This window comes from Cherax quadricarinatus, chromosome 74, assembly GCF_038502225.1.
Source record: "Cherax quadricarinatus isolate ZL_2023a chromosome 74, ASM3850222v1, whole genome shotgun sequence".
Lineage (NCBI taxonomy): Eukaryota > Metazoa > Arthropoda > Malacostraca > Decapoda > Parastacidae > Cherax > Cherax quadricarinatus.
The window spans coordinates 13629281-13645571 of NC_091365.1; the positions used below are offsets into that span (position 1 = coordinate 13629281).

The 16291-nt window shown below is 37.8% G+C and overlaps 1 protein-coding gene across 6 annotated transcripts in view; it reads right to left on the reverse strand.

Annotated features, from left to right (window-relative positions):
- Positions 1–2757: 2757 nt before the first annotated feature.
- The window catches only part of LOC128700231 (paired box protein Pax-6), a 299207-nt gene continuing 285673 nt past the window's right edge, over positions 2758–16291 (reverse strand). For all 6 annotated transcript variants that reach the window (XM_070100798.1, XM_070100797.1, XM_070100794.1 and 3 more), the window contains 4 exons: positions 13863–13945; positions 13004–13182; positions 6142–6461; positions 2758–5514 (listed from right to left, as the gene is read on the reverse strand). In XM_070100798.1, the coding sequence (XP_069956899.1) occupies positions 5426–5514; positions 6142–6461; positions 13004–13182; positions 13863–13945 (671 nt within the window). In that variant the 3' untranslated portion in view covers positions 2758–5425. The remainder of the gene's footprint in view (positions 5515–6141; positions 6462–13003; positions 13183–13862; positions 13946–16291) is intronic.

Genomic DNA, 16291 nt, shown 5'->3' on the forward strand with positions numbered 1-16291 from the left:
TCGAAAAATATATTTGCTCTGCTTTTTTTTAGTAAAACAATTGTTGCTTTGTAAGCAAATACTATAACATCTCTTAAAAAGATATGATTCTGATCCTAAAGTACATATATGTTGGCGAAGGGCTCTTGATTTATTAAATTTTAGCTACCCTTTCCTTCTTCGGATCGAACACAATTGCCTGCCATTCCCCAGGCACTACAGAACCCAGTAACCGTAACGTCATAAGCTAACAACACATGTCAGTTACATGTAAATGAACCTAACAACCTATGTCCATAATGTAAATCTGTGACTCTGTCGGAGAAATGAAGTGAAACACATGGTGATAATTTATTAGATATAATTAGAAAAGAAACGATCTGAAGACTTGTGTCAGCCAATGAGAACCGAGTTTGATCGCCAAGTGGTTTGGTGTAGTGTAAATAAATGTGTAGAATCTCTGCCAGCAGTCTGCCTTAAATTTAAGATTTAACATTTTAAACAAAGTGCGTAAGTGAAGTTTAATTTATTAAAAATGTTAATTGCAAATCTGAATAAATTTTGAAACCAACAAGAATAAATAAACAATGACATTGAGGCACTGTTAAGTGTTAATAACGGTGCATGAACCTCGTTCACTGTCAGTAAACTAGCTGCGAGTGTGGTAGTGTGCTGATTACTGAGTAGAAAAGTATGAGCATATTAACAGTAACCGACTTACGAAAAGTAGTGAATACTTTATTTTTTAAGTCACTTTCCGCCGGAAAGAAACACTGTCAAGCCTCAATGTAAGTAACCAGACATAGTAATTACAGAGAACTGTCAAACACGCTGCCTCTTGTGCAAGAAAGGTATACTATACCGACTAGATGAAAGTTAAGACACGTGTGTCTTAACTTTCATGTATATTATATACATGTATTTATATGTATTTAATATATATGCTTACATGACCTGGAATTTGCTATCTCATATGTCTGCAACACACCGCCGTTTTGTTGCAGATAAAACAGACTCGAAGCCGGTGGAATTATTTTCTCAGAGAATTGCCAAAGCTGTCCTGCTAGTTTCTGACGCGAAAGCGAGGAAGAGAGGAGAAGGAAACAAGAAGATCTCGAGTGGCTGGACAGATTCGGATGCAATAACGACTGAACGCGATCAAAGGTAGCGCTCCACCAGCATCAGTGAGCATCCTGCAAGCAGCTGGAGCGTCACGAAGATTATGCACGTGAATAAAATAAAGGACCACGGAGGTTTGGCAGGTCATACAAGGACAGTATTAGAGATTATGCATACAAGCTTGGTAACCGAGAACATAAAAGGGGTACCAACTACATCCTTGTGATGGACAATATAAAGTGCTTTGCCAGCCAGTTGCTTCTTCAATCCAATACAGAGTAGAAAGGGAGAAGAGCAGGAGTTTAGGGTAATCAGTCCCTCAGCCTGGAGTCGATGTTACATAAGTGTCTCCAACTTTTTATTTAAGCCTGCTTGATGCCCTGTGTAGCCCTCAATGAAAAGAGAATACAGCTTTTCATTTGAGACTATATTTGGCACGTGAATTACATAGTAACATGATTATATGATTATATTTTAAATACAGTGTGTCCACGAAGTCCTCTTCCAATCTAATTTTCTAGCAATTGGTAACAGATATTTAAATAATTAAAGAAACTATTTTTTGTAAATATTTTTGAAATATTTTCCTTTGCTGCAAGAATTTTTTTCAAGCTAATTGTATTTTTTTGTCTATTGAGGATGTAAGTAAAGAAAAATGTTCTTGTGAAACCTTTTATTTCAGACAATAGTCCATACCACAAAGCAACTCCGTTAAAAACACGTCACTTCACTTTAATGCGTCGAGGAATCAGCAAAACCTGCTTGCTCTTAGAGTTTATATTTAACATTAATCTCACCAATTCATTTTTTTTAAATAGCAGATTTAAATTTAACACAAAGTGACAAATTTAGATAAAAATGTTAACTCAGATGAAAAATAGCCAAGTAAGCTCTAAAAAAATTTTGTGTAGAAAACATTTAACATTAACTTGAAAAAGAAATTTTTCGAGTTAATGTTAAATGTCAAAATATTAGACAGGTTAAAATGAGTTTCACAAAGAGGGTGTCGAAGAGATTTTACCATTAATAATAATCACAGCATATTACCACCATGGGAATGGAAATAATTCAAATGGTCTGCCTATTATTTTTTTTTTTCACTCAACTTCTACGTGAATCACCAGTTCAGTAACACTAGAGAGATTTGTCCTCCTGGAAGACTTGACTTAATGCTTGGTACAGGCAAATCACAGTAGAAAAATCTATTCAAGAATGGTCTCCAAGATGGAGGATTTTAGGGTTAACTATCGTAATTATTTTATTAACATTTTTTTGTGTTTTGCTAAACATAGCTTGATATTTTGTTGATCGCATTATTATACAAATTTAAACTTCATATTCTACAAAATAAATATCTGCATAACCTTAAAACAAAAACATGCAAAAACAGCTTTACTCGTGATATGATTGTGTTTCTCTCCTCTATAGTGAAGTTTTAATTATGCGATTTATATAATAAAATTAGTATAACACACAAGATTTTTAAAGACCCAAATTAGACCAAGGTGAAGTAATCACTAAATTGAAACAAAATATATAAAAAAGTATTCGGATATATATATATATATATATATATATATATATATATATATATATATATATATATATATATATATATATATATATATATATATATATATATATAATATATATATATACCGTAAAATCGCTTCAACCTTAGGTACCCTAGCCAATTTTGTCTCCCTTTCAGGAGCAGTTAAACATGCGTTCAGGTGGAAGAAAGTAGCTTCCCATATTTCGTACTTTGGAGTTGGTTACCTGTAATAACATACTCTTGATTTCCTAGAATGACATAGAAACTAGGAGGAATACTTAATATCAATGAAAAGTTATTTTATTCGTTTCATTTACGTAATTGTCTCCAAATTGGTATTTTGTAGGATCTCGTTCAAAAGAAATTCATCAACTTTACAGATTTAAATAATTTTTTCCTGTTATGGGCCTGAAGATATTATTTATAAGAACAGACTTCTCGTGAATCATTTTACTTTAGAGGAATGTTCAACGATGCAACCATGCACAAGCATCTTTCCATCCGCAGCTCACCTGCAACTCTAAAAGCATAATCAGTCTATGTATTTGACCTCCACATCAAAACACACAGGTGCCGTGTTATAAGGCAAATCAAATTTTCACTCACATTCCATAACCTTTTTTTTACCGTTTTTGTCAGTAGCAACCAAGCATTTGGAAAAACAAAATGCTGGAAGTAGCGAGTAAGTTTGAGCGCTAGACCATAGCCTAATGAGGTGTTATTCTGGGAATGTACCTCATAGGTGAAGGCTACGTGTTATGATCAAGTACCGTTTATGAATAAAAATGCACACTATAATTAGTCCGAGCTAACACTCAAACTGCACGTCTCTTCTAGTTTCATTAATTAAATTAGAAGTGAAAGCGCATTAGTTTCGGATAACTCTACATCTTCGTGCCTAGAAAAAAAAACAAATATATTTTGGGCGAAACTTATTATTTGCATGGAGAAACGATAAACCAAACGAGGTTATAATGCATCTGGGGAACGAAAGGTAATCAGGTTCAATACAATACCTTGGATCAGTGGTTCTTAACTTATTTTGGGTCGCGTCCCCTTTCTCAGTTTCTCATCTCCTTCGTATAAATTTCTCATTGTAAGAATTAATAAAAAGTCCTCTTTATTTAAATAGGAAAATTGAGAACAAGTTTTCATTCTTAACTTTATTATTAACTATTCATAATGGTGTATTTAAGGAGCAAATGGCAAATACCCAACATATTCTTTAGTTTCCCCTGGAATTACTTCCCCCCCTTAGTTAAGAACCGCTGCCTTGGATAGAGCCATCACCAGGATCAAGGCACCCTTACCACCCCCCTTGCCCATGAAGGTTATGGGAGAAAAGTCACCGTAACTAAGACTGAATAATGCAAAGCTGATAAGGTTAAATAACGGTACAGAATTCTGTCACAGGTCGCTCTCGAGAATATAAAAGTTTCCCAGGACTAAAATAAGAAAGAGCCCGACTATAAACCCCAACTTAAAACTTCACAAGCGTCCCTTAAGCCTAGCTCAGATATACACAAGAACAAATAAACAAGTACCTGATTATCCATTATTGTCCCATTTATACAGTACATTATATACAACCAGATTGTTTTTTTCATGTACAAAATGTCAGTTCGATTCCATATACCCTGATACAAGGTCAAGGTGGCGGAGGTACACTACTCTCGTTAAATAAATAAATCGCCTCGTTATGTCATACCGAGACGAAGTTACGAACTAAGACATGGTCAAGGCCAACTGTCAGGTATTTCACGAACCTGTAGTTAACCTACAGATTAAATTGTAAATATGTGCTGCAATGATACAACTGCAGCTTTTGTTCAAGCAACACTGTCTTCACGGTAGGTTAAGTTTTATTTGTGGGTTTTATTCTTTCCCAATAAGTTGGTTTTGATTTATAATATAAAATCTAGTAACCACTTAATTTCGGTAAATCTGCTATACTTGGGTAGCCAATGTGTTCTCAGATATTATGGTTACTGGTTGAGAGTGGCCAACCGCCATGGAAATGGATTGAACAGTAGTCAAATAGATTCTCAGCCTATCAGCAATAGAGAAAAATTCGTCTCGGAAATTAAATCTAAATTATAAACGTTAAGAATTTACATAAAAAATTATTAAAATGTATCAATATATGAACCATTAGACTAGCAAATATTCACCGAAATAGTTATTTAATTAAATTTAAAAATATATATCTTTGTCCAAGTCATTTTATATGACAAGGCTTTGCACTAAGGGCAAGATTAAAACTGGATATATTGAGGTACTTGCATTTCTAATCAGTTAACTGGAATGTATAGAAAACCATGAATAAATCCTTCTGGCTCACTTTGGCTGAAGTCACAACCTCAACATTTCAATACTCATTCAGTTTAAAGGTTGAATTATGTGCTCGAGGAAATCAACCTCGGACAACAACCTAAACAGCTCACTGCATTACCATTCCGCATTGGTGCTGTGCAGAGACAGTGTTAATAAAAGCTGCGTTAGTGGCGATCACAAACAGTGAAATACTGGTGTGATTAACTGCATATGCATCCAGTTCTTGTATATTCCATCACTTGGTGGCAGCGAAGGGATTCTAAAAGACCCATAGTGTATATTCATCTTTTAGTTAGTCTTGTTTACAATGATGCAGGGACATGCTACAACAGATTTAATCTACCGAGGCCTCCAGTAGAAGTGTGTTGCAGTTGTAAGAGTCTACCAGTGCCACTTGTTAGTCTCGTTCAGCAAGGGTCATCTACCCTCAGCTAGTAGTTACTGAAGACGTGTCCAGTACTGGGTGTTCATATCGTGGTGTTGGCCTGGAACCGCTACTGGTACTGATACACCAGGAGACAGCAGACCTGGAAATATGAAAATCTTTTAAATCTTATACTAAGAATGGAAAAACATTACCAATAAAGATGCTTTTTAATAAATAACATGTTAGGGTAATCTCATAAACATTCCCAGAATGTTATACTTTATTTTTCCAATTTCCAGTTTCCAAATTACACACCAATTTCCATTTATAATTCGATAGATCTAAAGAAACGGCAGCCTTCCCGTTGCATTATAATTAAATCATTCAACTTATGAATATGTATAACAAAGAAATTTTAATTTTGACTGTTGATATCTTTCGTAAATATGTTACATTGAAGACATACAATAAAAAAAACACAGGTTTGCAACTGCAGAAGAATGCTAAGCTTACAACTAGAACAATGGAAACTAAGACAATATTATTGCATAATTAACTATAACGAAATTTGTTTTTGTACACTTATTCAAGTAATTGCAGCTACCCTACCTTTCCGTGAGCTAAAATTGAATAGTTTCCATTTACCAGGCGTTGTGTGACTTACGAGTTTAAGTCTCCCCATAATTATAATTTAACCTGAGTGCATAGTTCTTTAATCATTGTAATAAATTCTAAAAGAATTCTCACATCTAGCTTCTCAATTGCCAGTATGCAGATAAATACTTACCAGCCTGGGAGTTTGGTGGTGTGGGCGTGTTGTACTCGTGAGTGTGGGGACTCTGGTGGTGGTGAGAGGCTGGGTGATAGAGCATGGGTGGGCAGGTGGGAGAAGCTCTGGCGTGAGAGTAGAGGGAGTCGTAGGTGGGACGGCTCATGTAGGGGTTGTGGGCGTGTGTGTTGTCCCTGTTGAGGGGCATGCCTCCCACACCCCCTGGGCTGCCAGAGTGGACCACCGTGGCGGCTTGATGCGGCGGCAGGCAGTTAGGGCTGGATGCTACGGAACCCACACTCGAGGTCATCCCGAAACCCCCGCCTCCAGCCATAGACCTAGGTAAGAAAAATAATAAAATATTAAGCTACGTATTGCCATTGTTAAGAGAGAGTTACAGCCGCATCGTGAGACAACTAAGATAGGGCTGGAGTCAATCGACTAACTACAACACTGCTTAGTCAACAAAAATCGTAGTGCTAGAAGACTTGTTTTTAGGTCCTGTCTCTCCCTAGATTTAGCCTGCTACTAAATTACGAGATACTTCGACTACAGCGTTTGTATCATGATTTTTCTTCGTACTGCCTTAATTAACGTGATGCATTTATTTGTTGTTAATGTAGTTCACTTTCCACAGCTTGGCTAGTTAATTTTAAATGAAACGCTACTCTGTGTGAAGTAATCGGCAGTGCTGATAATGCTGATTGACAATTGTAGGTGAAGTCACTGGGTAGTTGTGGAAGTGTTACAAGTAGTAATCTGGTGGTGGTAATAGAAGTTCTATAGTTAATATCCATTCATTTATGACAATAATCGTCGTAATACTCAGATCCTCTACTTGGTCCTCTGTGCTTGCGTTTATATAATTCTCCCTGAAACAATTCTTCACTAAAAAAAATCTCAAATTTCCTTACTCTGGAAACTTATTCCACGAAATGTTTCATAGTACATAAGCTTTAAGAGCCCTTAACACACAATTAGCAACTGTACGCAATAATAATATTTACCCTTCTAGGAAGTTTTACGTAGGTAAAAAAGTAGTAACTAACCGTAGGTATTATTAATACAGTTTTAGGACCTAAAATAGGTAGGAGTAGGTTTAATGTAAAATATCAGTTAGAGAACTGGCGACTCAAATTTCAAATGGAGAAACGCTAGCCAGGTCAGTTGCATCTCTAACTCCAACAAGGGAGGACGTGACGCATTAACAGCCACCGGCGTTAAACACTTGGCTGGGTAAGAAGATATCCTTGAGTGGTTTCCCAAATTATAGAGGCTAAATCTATAATTCCTAGCAACATAATCGGCCGACATTGGGGAAAAGTAGGTAGTAATCTGTGGGTGAGTGCAAGCGGTCACTGGATATCGAAATTCGTCTTCACGGTGACCAGAGGGTCAGGGAACATCAAGCTCCTTACCACCAAGTGAGTTAACTCTACGTTTTGTACATTCTCACTTCAGCAGCAGTAATTCGAAATGTGTTTCAAGAACCATTTGTGAACCTAAGAGAATTAACCTGGGGAGTCTGCATCAGCAGCACTAGTAAGTTTGCCGCTCACCCAGGGGCAGTTCCCACACAACTTTCCAAACTGGGAAACCATGTATGTTTAAGGGAGATTACTGTCTTCAAGAGTAACTCGATAAGTTGAACCTGTTCGTAATCTACAGGAAAAAACTCGCACAGTTTTTTTATATTTTATTAAATATTTGTTTACCACTTCTACCTTTTACATATACGGTAAGTATGTATTAAGCTTGGAAGTAAATATATCTACGTTTTATTTTATGCTCAATGTTAAGTATGTAGTGCTTATAATATACATTGTTCATAAATATTTTTGTCTTTGTGTGCAAGTAGTAAATTGAACAGGAACTAAACGTATTTTTTCCTATTTATTTTCACTATTGTTGTATTATATCACGTGACCAGATTTGGCAGATTTGATTGGTTCGTCGTGGGGAATTAGGAAAGCAGTAGCCGTGTTGATGTCTAAAAGATTATTAAATGGGTGGATGGGTAAGCCAGTAGAATGCTTAATATGATGAGTCGCAGCTGGATCAAAAGCTCCAGCTGTGGCTCTTCATATGACTAAGACCCGCGACAGGAAACACTTGTCCTGTTTCCTGACAAATCTTACCTAACCTAGCCTGTGTTGACTCAAAACCTGACTATGTTGCGAGTTAGTGTGTCCGAGGGATCAGAGAAGTGAGATGAACTTGGCACGAGTGTGTGTGTTTAACCGGTCAAAGATTATGTTTTCTACTGAATATTAAGGGTTTTTAATTAATATCTTAAATTTATTAGTTTATCTTATTCCTTAGCTCAAGCACCAATAATACAACGATCCATAAGGGTTTAGATTGTAAATTATATATTACCAATAATGAACTGATAAAAATTTTGATCGTGTGACAATTGGTGGCGGACTCTTTCTCCGTCCCTTTCTGCTTGTCACTTTCGACAACTGATGTGCACAAACCTGTGTACATATACACACCTATGTATGTGTATGTTAACAAACCTGTATGTGATATATATATATATATATATATATATATATATATATATATATATATATATATATATATGTATATATATATGTATATATATATATACACGTATGTAAACCTGTTTGTATATACTCGACTGTGTGCGTAGTCTTACGCATCATTTGTCTGTACAGTAACTGTGTGGATACTTACATATGTGGTTGAGTGTACACACCTGTGGAAACACCTCTCAATGAATGTGTATTTACTAGTAAGTCAAGCAGTGTGGTTTGAAAACATTGGGGCCATTTTTAGGCCCTTCCCCAGGATGCGATCCACAACAAACTATTAACTCCATTTACTGCTATATGACGTGTTAGCAGACTTGGCAATATGTCCCGCTTAGCTCAGGGTTCGACCTTGGTATTTTCCGGATGCGAATCGAGCTACCGCTTGCGCTTCAAGGTTACCGTCATTAGTTTAATATCTTTATCATGTACCCCATACCCATCCTGTAGGAGGTAGTCAAAAGATTACAGAGGTACATAATGGGTCCAGGGACTGGGCCCCAGAGTTTTGATAGTTGATTAATTTACAGCGGAAATGAACTATTTTCATGTTTATATCTGGTTACAATCATAATGCGTCAGAAAAACTACCTAAGTAAATTTACTCTAACCAGGGAGTGGAAAATTTTGACAATTTTCCTGTAATTTGTGTGTAAGAACTGATAAGGATAATACTGTTTATATAACGTTGAGTATGTATCTTTAATGCGATATTTGTAAGGTATTAATCACGAGAATCTATATTATCTACATTTTCCTTATTGTAATCCGTTAAGTAAAATGTAATTGGTGTACTTTAGAAGATACTAAGGAGAATCTATTACACACCTGGAAGTGTCACTAAATCTAAATAAATGTATGTGTAAAAGATCAAATGTTTAGTGGGGAGGAAGCTGGGAATACAACCGATAGAAATATTATCGGCCAAAATTTACAATGGCCGAATAAAGGAAGTGAAAGGGTATCTAGAAGTAGCCAGATATATAGTGTAATAGTCATATGGCTGATAATGATTATTTTGGATGCGTGATTGGACGACATGACCACCGCCTTGGAATAATTCGTGTTCACTTATATGTGGTATACAACCACATAAGAGGTATTGTAGGTAGTTATTGGCCAATACTGTGGCCCGTGGTCTGGTGACAAGTGGTCTGGTGACAAAAGCTCTCGCTTCATACAGTGAGTGTCCGGGTTCGATTCCCGGCGAGGGTTGAAACATTGGGCGTGTTTCCTACTCCGGTTGTCTGTTTACCCATCAGTATAAAATGGGTACCTGGGTGTTAGTCGACTTGTGTGGGTCGCATCCTGGGACAAAACTGACCTACTTTGTCCGAAGTGCTCAGCATAACAAGCGGCTTTCTATATAGTAGTATGTCATTGATGTCAGCTAGGCCTGTATGTATACCTTGTACATGTACTTGTAGAACTAAAGATATATATATATATATATATATATATATACGTATATGCAATAAGATCACAGTAAACAGGTGATTTCAGAATATGCAAAACAACCACTCTGAAAGAATAGAGAAATTCCAAGCGCTTTCGTGACTACTCACATTATCAAGGAACTGTGAAAGTAAAGCATCCAAGGAAGGTATATAAGGGGGTCTGGCCAACACCTCTCTATCAGATCCCACAACGGTTAAACACCTGACGCGCGCCGGCCCAACTGGACAAGTCCTTTGCACAACCACCAACAAACTATTCTACCCAAGAAAATTTTTAAAATTATTATTTGTCCAGTGTATTATTAAATTCTTCCCAAATTCTATTAATTATAAATGGATCTAATTTATATAAACCAAAGGAAGTATTTATATTATTGTCAAAACTGCTTTTTATGAAACATTCAATTATATTCCTGTCGACCATGGACTTGCTTGATACTACTTTCTCAACTTTTTGAAAATCAATTGGATGGTTAAAATCTCTTACATGAATAAATAGAGCATTGGAATCTTTCAGAGTGGTTGTTTTGCATATATATATATATATATATGTCGTGCCGAATAGGCAGAACTTGCCATCTTGGCTTAAATAGCAACGCTCATCTTGCCATATAGGACAAGTGAAAATTTGTGTATGCAATAATTTCGCCAAAATCATTCTGAACCTAACGAAAAAAATATATTTCACTGCGTTTGTTTAGTATTAAATTATTGTAAACAAATCTAAAATATATTTAGTTGGGTTAGGCTAAAATAAATTGCGCTTGTTATAATAAGGTTAGGTAAGTTTTCTAAGATTCTTTTGGTGCAAAATTATAAATTTTTACACTAACGTTAATGAAAAAAATATATCTTTAAACGTATAAGAGAAAATTTCAGAAAGGACTTAATTTTAAATGAGTTCTTGCTAATTGACCAGTTTTACATATTCGGCACGACATATATATATATATATATATATATATATATATATATATATATATATATATATATATATATATATATATATATATATATATAGGAGGTAGGTTACTGAAAGCAGTGAAGAGTTTTTACGAGGATAGTGAGGCTCAAGTTAGAGTATGTAGGAAAGAGGGAAATTTTTTCCCAGTAAAAGTAGGCCTTAGACAAGGATGTGTGATGTCACCGTGGTTGTTTAATATATTTATAGATGGGGTTGTAAGAGAAGTAAATGCGAGGGTCTTGGCAAGAGGCGTGGAGTTAAAAGATAAAGAATCACACACAAAGTGGGAGTTGTCACAGCTGCTCTTTGCTGATGACACTGTGCTCTTGGGAGATTCTGAAGAGAAGTTGCAGAGATTGGTGGATGAATTTGGTAGGGTGTGCAAAAGAAGAAAATTAAAGGTGAATACAGGAAAGAGTAAGGTTATGAGGATAACAAAAAGATTAGGTGATGAAAGATTGAATATCAGATTGGAGGGAGAGAGTATGGAGGAGGTGAACGTATTCAGATATTTGGGAGTGGACGTGTCAGCGGATGGGTCTATGAAAGATGAGGTGAATCATAGAATTGATGAGGGAAAAAGAGTGAGTGGTGCACTTAGGAGTCTGTGGAGACAAAGAACTTTGTCCTTGGAGGCAAAGAGGGGAATGTATGAGAGTATAGTTTTACCAACGCTCTTATATGGGTGTGAAGCGTGGGTGATGAATGTTGCAGCGAGGAGAAGGCTGGAGGCAGTGGAGATGTCATGTCTGAGGGCAATGTGTGGTGTGAATATAATGCAGAGAATTAGTAGTTTGGAAGTTAGGAGGAGGTGCGGGATTACCAAAACTGTTGTCCAGAGGGCTGAGGAAGGGTTGTTGAGGTGGTTCGGACATGTAGAGAGAATGGAGCGAAACAGAATGACTTCAAGAGTGTATCAGTCTGTAGTGGAAGGAAGGCGGGGTAGGGGTCGGCCTAGGAAGGGTTGGAGGGAGGGGGTAAAGGAGGTTTTGTGTGCGAGGGGCTTGGACTTCCAGCAGGCATGCGTGAGCGTGTTTGATAGGAGTGAATGGAGACAAATGCTTTTTAATACTTGACGTGCTGTTGGAGTGTGAGCAAAGTAACATTTATGAAGGGATTCAGGGAAACCGGCAGGCCGGACTTGAGTTCTGGAGATGGGAAGTACAGTGCCTGCACTCTGAAGGAGGGGTGTTAATGTTGCAGTTTAAAAACTGTAGTGTAAAGCACCCTTCTGGCAAGACAGTGATGGAGTGAATGATGGTGAAAGTTTTTCTTTTTCGGGCCACCCTGCCTTGGTGGGAATCGGCCGGTGTGATAAAAAAAAAAAAAAAATATATATATATATATATATATATATATATATATATATATATATATATATATATATTAGTGTACCTGCCTATAGGGAGGCGTTAGGATATATCACCAAGATCATAATTTGGTAACATATATTCACAATGTAATTGAACCGCTGTAATGTGTGATGATTAATATACAAGAAATTACTTTAATCAAGTCACATAGTCACTTAATATAAATTTTCATAGAGTCCACACATAATTTGCCAGTATAGTGGCCTAGTTTTTCTAATAATTATTCAGGAACTATATGTTCATAATTTAAGGACCCGAAGTGTGAGTTGGGGAGCTGAGACAGTGGGCATTCAAGGAGGAACAATGTTGAGACCCATTCTCACTGAAGCCCCACATGTCTCCGCGGTACATCCATATAAGTAAAGTTTAGATGTGCCAAAGTTCTTCCCAGTTATGTGAGTTTAAGGTTAATTCAAGATTGTACTTGTAAAATCTACCCACATAATCGCTGTATAGCCCTTGTGGTTTAGCGCTTCTTTTTTTATTATAATAATCACCCACATAATTCCTCACACAAGGTTCACTCACCCATAAGTATCAGCCACGGACATAGGCGGTGGCGGTAGGGGCGTGTACATGGGCGTGGGCGTGAAGGAGTTGTTGATAATTCTTGTCGGGGAGGATGGTGCTACGCCCTCAGCCACTCTTCTCTGATTCCGCAGTTTCTCCTCGCGTCGCCATTTTGCGCGTCGATTGCTGAACCAAACCTGTCACAGAAAACGAACCTTGTTGTGAACACTTTCAGGATTAACTAAGAGATACAATTTTATTCGGGAGTTTAACCCGGAGGGCAAGTAACCCAAGGATATGGTAAGGGACTGATCACCTCAGACTAACTTTTCCAAACTGAGGGACTAAGCAAGTTTATTATACATAATGTAAATTACCTAGGATAACCCAGAAGAGTCTGACTTATTTTCATCTCATACTTCTCCAGGCCGAGGGACAGATCATTCTCTGTATTTGACTGATGAAGACTATCGCGTAGGCGGTACTCAACTGTTGCTTATGTGTCTTAAGATGTTCGGATCTTTAACCCCGGAGGGTTAGCCACCTAGGATAACCCAAGAATGGAAGTGGGTCATCGAGTGACTCTTATTTCCATTGGGGTCCTTAAGCTTGTCCCCCAGGATGCGACCCACACCAGTCGACTAACACCCAGATACCTAATTGCTAAGTAAACAGGGACAGCAGGTGTAAGGAAACATGCCCAATGTTTCCACCCTTGCCGAGGATCGAACCACTTACACTGTGTAAAGCAAGAGAATTGCCTACCAGGCCACGGGACACTCATCAACTTGTCGGTATTTTATACCATTTTCAACACAACTGCCATAGTCCAGTAAGCCTAAACGCTAACAAAGTAACTAAAACATAGGTAACTTACTTGTATCCTAGCTTCTGGAAGACCAATTTTGGCTGCAAGTCTTTCCCTCGCAAACACGTCTGGATAATGCGTCCGCTCGAACTCTGAGGAAGCGGGAAAGTGGTCATGAAGGGCATGACTTCGTTTTAACAAATGTGGCATAAAACTGAGTAATGGATACCGACAGATGGTTTCAACGGACATCAGAGCCAACACTAGGACATGTTAACTAGAAAACGTTTTTTAATATGTCCTAGTGATGGTCCATGTGCTTCCTTTTAGAACCATCTTTATTAACAAAATTAGGTATATGGCGCTGTATGGATTCCCAGGTTAGAGCTTGAACGAAGCATGTTGACCCAACACGTCCATCATGCAGGATGGTTCCCCTGACATTCTCCATCATGCAGGATGGTTCCCTTGACATTCTCCATCATGCAGGATGGTTCCCCTGACATTCTCCATCGCACAGGATCACATCCATCATGCAGGATGGTTCCCTGACCTACTCCATCACACAGGATCAAGTTCGTCACACAATGAATTTCAATAAATAAACGAATTCTGTCAGTTTGAACTAGGACAGTACAGGCCACTTACATTCAGTAGCTTTAAAAAATTTCCTTTCGGCAAGGCTGGAGTTTCTTGCAAATGGGGATTACTATTTTTTATGCCAAAAACAGGTGAGGAATCACTTAGGACATAGCAACGTTTTGTTCCTGGGACCGAAAGGAGTGTACAACGTCCCAAGATCGAAACGTTTCCATTAAATGTCCTAAGTGTTTGCCCATGTGCTTTAGCTACAATTTATCACTATTATATAGCAAGTGTTTCATTATTTTGAGTGGCATCTCACACGCAAGTTGAATGTATGGTGACGCAATCATGGAAAAAAATCACATATTAATCCACACTTAAGTTGCCTCTAAGTGATGAAGACAGTACCAGAATCACTCGAAACATTCAATTTGCTAGTTGAGCTGACGTTAGTGAAGCAGCCACTGAAGACACCAGGTGAATAATCAACAATGTGGAAGGAATGAAAATCTCATTAATTTAAGTTTCCCCAGCCCTTCAAGGAAATTTTTATGCAATATTTTACGTTTTTTAAAGCCTTTTTAAGACGGAATGAGGGTGTTTTAATGCTGAAGGAATCTTGATCCAAGGAACTGGAGCTATCCTTCCCTCCAGGTCCCAAGGTGCTGTATGACTTTTAGGGGTTTAGAGCTTCCTCCTGAATGTAACTGTTTGCCAATGAAGCTGTAAGCTTAGTGTGCCATTGAAGCTGTAAGCTTAGTGAGCCCCCTTATATCCCTGAAAGTTGCCTGACGACGATTTCAGGGATCATCGTCCCCTCCCCTCCCCTTCCTTGATCCTGTCCCCAGACAAGGCCTTCCTCCTGGTTGATGGCCTGATCAACCAGTCTCTTACTGCAAGCCTCACGAAGTCCATATACACCACAGTTCAGGTCATAAGGAAGTTCCCTCTTGAAGACAGCGTAGGGTCTGTTGGTAATTTCCCTTATGTATGAAAGAAGGGTGTTGAGTCTTGGTTCCCTTACACTTATTGTGTTATCTCTTAGTGTACTCCTCAAAGCCCTGCTTTTCACTGGAGGCATTTTGCCCTGTCTGACGAGCCTTTTGCTCTCTTAGGGAGTAATTTCGATGCGCAGATTTGGGACCAATCGCTCCGGAATTTTCAAGGAGTACGTTATGAAATCTGTCTCGCTCTGCACTCTAGAGAGTGCAGTTCAGGGGATTTAGGCATTCCCACTAGGACATTTATTAGAAAACGTTTCGGTTCTGGGACCAAAGTGATCAAGGTCCCAGGACCGAAACGTTTCCTAATAAAAATGTCCTAGTTTGCCACGTGTCTTTTTTCACCATCAGAGATTAACAAAAATACAGTTACAAGGAATTTTCAAAGACAACATTTCGCCCTTGTGTGAGCGGAACGTTGTCAATGTTTTGCATAACAGAATTTATTTATTTCTCAGCGTGTATCCACGCAGAGGACAGGAACGCGAGAGCCAGTGAATACGCTAAGGGCTCAGAATAAAACCCTGAAGAAGATAAAAAGAGTGTATGTGGGTTCATATTGTTTATAATGTTTTCATTCATTTATTTGTTACGAAGTTTCACCATCAGGCATACTGAGGGAAAATTATGAATTAACAGCACGAAAGACTACCGCCAGGCACAGCGGAGCTGTTATCCTTCTGTGCTGGCAATTTATTGGTGCCAAGTTCGTAGGCATTGTATAGCCTTAATGTAATAGTCATTAGTAAGGCCTCACTTAGATAAGGCAACTCATTAATGGTCTCACAGAAGCAGTGTTACATTAACTGAATTTAAACTACTTTTCAGGAGTAAAGCCATTTATACATCAGTTTGTCATCCAAAATGGTAAGTTTATCATGAATATTCAGCTTTATTGAGTTGTGATGGTGA